The sequence below is a fragment of the Elephantulus edwardii genome, unplaced genomic scaffold (assembly GCF_000299155.1).
Source record: "Elephantulus edwardii isolate Elephantulus edwardi_28Jun2011 unplaced genomic scaffold, EleEdw1.0 scaffold00032, whole genome shotgun sequence".
Classification (NCBI taxonomy): Eukaryota; Metazoa; Chordata; class Mammalia; order Macroscelidea; family Macroscelididae; genus Elephantulus; species Elephantulus edwardii.
In genome coordinates this window covers 7,478,551-7,482,218 of record NW_006399782.1, presented here as the reverse complement: position 1 = coordinate 7,482,218, position 3,668 = coordinate 7,478,551, and the positions used below count along the sequence as shown (strand labels likewise).

General features: G+C 39.2%; 1 protein-coding gene across 1 annotated transcript in view; it reads left to right on the top strand.

Annotated features, from left to right (window-relative positions):
* SEC22A (SEC22 vesicle trafficking protein homolog A (S. cerevisiae)) overlaps nt 1-3,447 on the top strand; it is a 61,548-nt gene extending 58,101 nt beyond the window's left edge. The window contains exon 7 of the mRNA XM_006884228.1: nt 3,247-3,447. Coding sequence (XP_006884290.1) covers nt 3,247-3,447 — 201 coding nt within the window. The remainder of the gene's footprint in view (nt 1-3,246) is intronic.
* The last annotated feature ends 221 nt before the right edge of the window (nt 3,448-3,668 follow it).

Below are 3,668 nucleotides of genomic sequence, written 5' to 3'. Positions count from 1 at the left end.
TTTTATTTTATTTCTTCTGTTTTTCATTACTTTGACATTTTAAAAATATTTTAAGGCAAGTAGGCCCCTACCCTTCTTGAGTTTACAATCTCAGTTTGTTTTCATTACTAGATTCAGGTTAGGTATTTTGGCAACAGTAATATGTTTTATATTGCTCATTATATTAGTCAGGAAGCTTGTAATAAATTTTGAGTATTTGGCTAAGATGGTGTCTACCATATTTCTCCACTCAAAGATACAATAACTGTGTCATAGAGAAGCCTAGCAAGCACAGTGACCAAGGGATCTTTGTTAGCATCACTAGTGATACAGCAACATACTAATCAGCTCTGTGGTTTTTCTGGCCAAAACTGTGTATCCTCCACTTAAAGAAATACCAGGCAAACCCAACTTGAAGAACTGTGCAAAATAGTCAAACGGTAGTCTTGAAGACTGTTAAGTCCAGAAAGACAAACAACTGTTGTGGGTTGGAGACTTCATGAAAACTACATGCAGTATGGAATCCTGTATTGGATCCTGACCTAAAAGTACTCTTGTGAGTCAACTGAAAAAAATTCAAATAAATTCTGTAGAACGGTTAATGATATTGTACCCATGCTAGTTTTGTGATTCTGGTAAGTTTATTCTGACCATGTAAGAGCTTACCTTTTGGGGGAGTGGAGTGAAGGCTGTGTGAACACTCTGGACTAATTATCAACTTTTCTCCATGATTGTTTCATAAGAAAGTGGAATTGTTGGAGTTGGGTGTGTGGATTGTTTCTTTTTTCCTTATTTCAGATTATTTGCAACTTTTCTGTCCTACAGTGAAAATGAATAAATATATCTAATTCCTTTTTCTTGAATTGCCAACCTCTTTTTTTAAACATTTTTTAAAATTTTATTTTATTTAGTATTTTCTGTGTGTGTACCATCAAAGCAGATCTGACTGATAAAGGAGGAGATTGTTCCTCCTTCTTCAGCAGACAATCTGGTGGATTTGAACCGCTCACTTCTGGGATTGCAGTGCAGTTTCTTACGACTAGGCCACTAGAGCTCACCTTGAATAGCCAACCTCTTTTAAAATAAGACAAGTTTGAATTTATACAAGAACTAGACAAATTTAGCATAATATGTTGGCCATGTTCTTTCTAATGCCCTATTTTGAAACCTGGATACCATTCCAGATGGAGACATGCCCTTACTAGGGCTTCTTGATCACATCCAATGTTATGAATTGGAGTCTTCTCCAGTTCATCCAGCAGGTTTTTTACTGAGCATTTATAATAGAGCTCTGGTGATTGCACTGCTAACCCAAAGACCATGACCAGAGAATCCACCAGAGTAAAATAGGAAATCTCCTCCCACACGATTTCTGCCCTCAGAAACCCTCTAGACAGTCCCATGAGTCAGTTCTGGGCAATGATTGTGAGCCAGGCACCACTCACGACACGGGGGAGTTCAAAGTCTCTCTTTGAATTCCTAACTATCAGAGAGAATCAGGTCAAAGCAACTATGAGATATCATCCCACCCCAGCAACAATAGCAGGGTTCAACAGGCCAGCAAACAACAAATGCTGACAAGGTGGTGGAGAGATTGGAACTTTTATTCACTGCTGGTGGGAATATAAATTGGTACAGCCACTATGGTAGGCAATCTGGCACTTTTTAAAAAAAAGTTGGAACCAGAGATACCATTTGACCCAGCAATTCCACTACTAGTAATATGCCCTAAAGAAACCAGAGCCACAGCTCAAACATGTGTATGCATACCCATGTTTACTGCTGTGTTATTCACAATAGCAAAGAGGTAGAAGCAACCCAAGGACCCATCAACAAACGAATGGATGGAAAAACTATGTAACATCCACGCAATGAAATACTATGCAGCATTGAAAAATAATGAAATAGTGAAACATTACAAAACATTAGGGAGCCTTGAGGACATTATGCTAAGTAGCACTCACAAAAGGACATATCTGCCTAACAGCACTGTTATAAAACAGGACAGACATGGGGGGGTTGGAGAGGGAATGGAATGGGTAAAGAGTGGATAGATAATGAACACTGCATTAGAACGAACAGATGAGGGGAAGAACTATATGACAGGAATATATGAATATGCATTATATGTATGAGAATAATCCAGAACGGGGCTGGGGGGAAGAAAATGTGCAACAATGAATTAAAAAAAGAAACAACAATCTCTCTTTGAACAAACAGAGGATACTGGTGACACAATAAGCCACTGGAATGTGTGTAGTAGTATGTTTCCATCTGTGCTGCAGGGTCACTGTGAGCAGCAGCTGACTCAGAAGCCCTAACAGCAACATAGTATGTTATGGACAAACATAAAGCAGGAAACAAGGAGTCTTATAAGTCTTTATAAGGAGTCTTAGAAAACTTTTCATTCTATCTTTCTGCTTTATCTTTTCTCCTTTTTAAGGCATATTGTGGTTGTTATGCACGGTCTCGTCAGCACTGACTCATAGCTAACCCCCCAGCAGGTTTTCAGAGGCATTAAATCACACTGGAAAAGATTGCCTATCCTTCTCCTGCGGAGCAGCTGATAGATCTAAACTTTGTGCCTTAGGGATTACAGCACAGCTTCTTACCACTTATATATTAAATTATGTTTTTAGTTACCTCCCTCAAAACAAAATGTAAATCCCATTTAAGAGCTTTATCTGTTTTACAATTAAAGAACAATGCTTGACTTGTAGCACACCCTCAACAAATACTCATTGCATGGCTTCTTACTCAAATGTTCACTCAAATCTTGTACCCAACAGAGTTCTTTTTCCCAGTAGAGTCCATGAGTATTTGTCATTATTTTATTTAGATTCAGATTTAAGTTATATAAGCTTCTGTTTTGCTGACTAGCTTGTGTGAGCTCCTTATACTTTCTCAGATAGGAATGAGAGCTAGAACCAGATACTAGGAATGCCTCTTAGTTGCCTGACATGTTGGAAAATTTGCCCAGTCTTTTTGTAACAAAGTAATCCAATTACACTTTCATCTTAAATATAATACAGAATGCTTTTTCCTTTGAAAAATGGAAAACATAAAAGGAAAAATCTATTTCCCTTTCAAGCTGTGACACTTTTCATTGCTCAGTGTCTTTTCTAAGTTGCATTATCTGATCCCTAGATGAAAAATCCCTTATTTTGCTCCCATATTTTACTCTAGCCTGTGATGATTTGATACTAGGAACATCTTTTTTTACCCCCTGTGACCATAATCATCTTTCATTTTTATGTTTTTGAACAGTGTTATTTACTCATGTATTACACCGGCTGGCGGAATGTCAAGTCTTTTTTAACTTTTGGCTTAATCTGTCTGTGCAATATGTATCTTTATGAACTGCGCAACCTGTGGCAGCTTTTCTTTCACGTGACGGTGGGAGCATTCATCACGCTACAGATCTGGCTCAGGCAGGCCCAGGGCAAGGCTCCTGATTATGACGTCTGACACCATCCTTCCGACTATTGCCTTGGCTGCAAGGGACAAAGGAGGAAGCGTGTCATAACTGCCACTGTGATGAAGAGACTGCTCACCACAAACGAGAAGCTCTGCCTCCTTCCTCCCCTGCCTTCCTTTTTGTTTTAACTCAGCATGGCAAGGCCTGCCAGGTAAAGTCCTCTCAGCGCAATGCTCTCCGTGAGATGGTCATCCAGAGGCGGAGGGGGTGG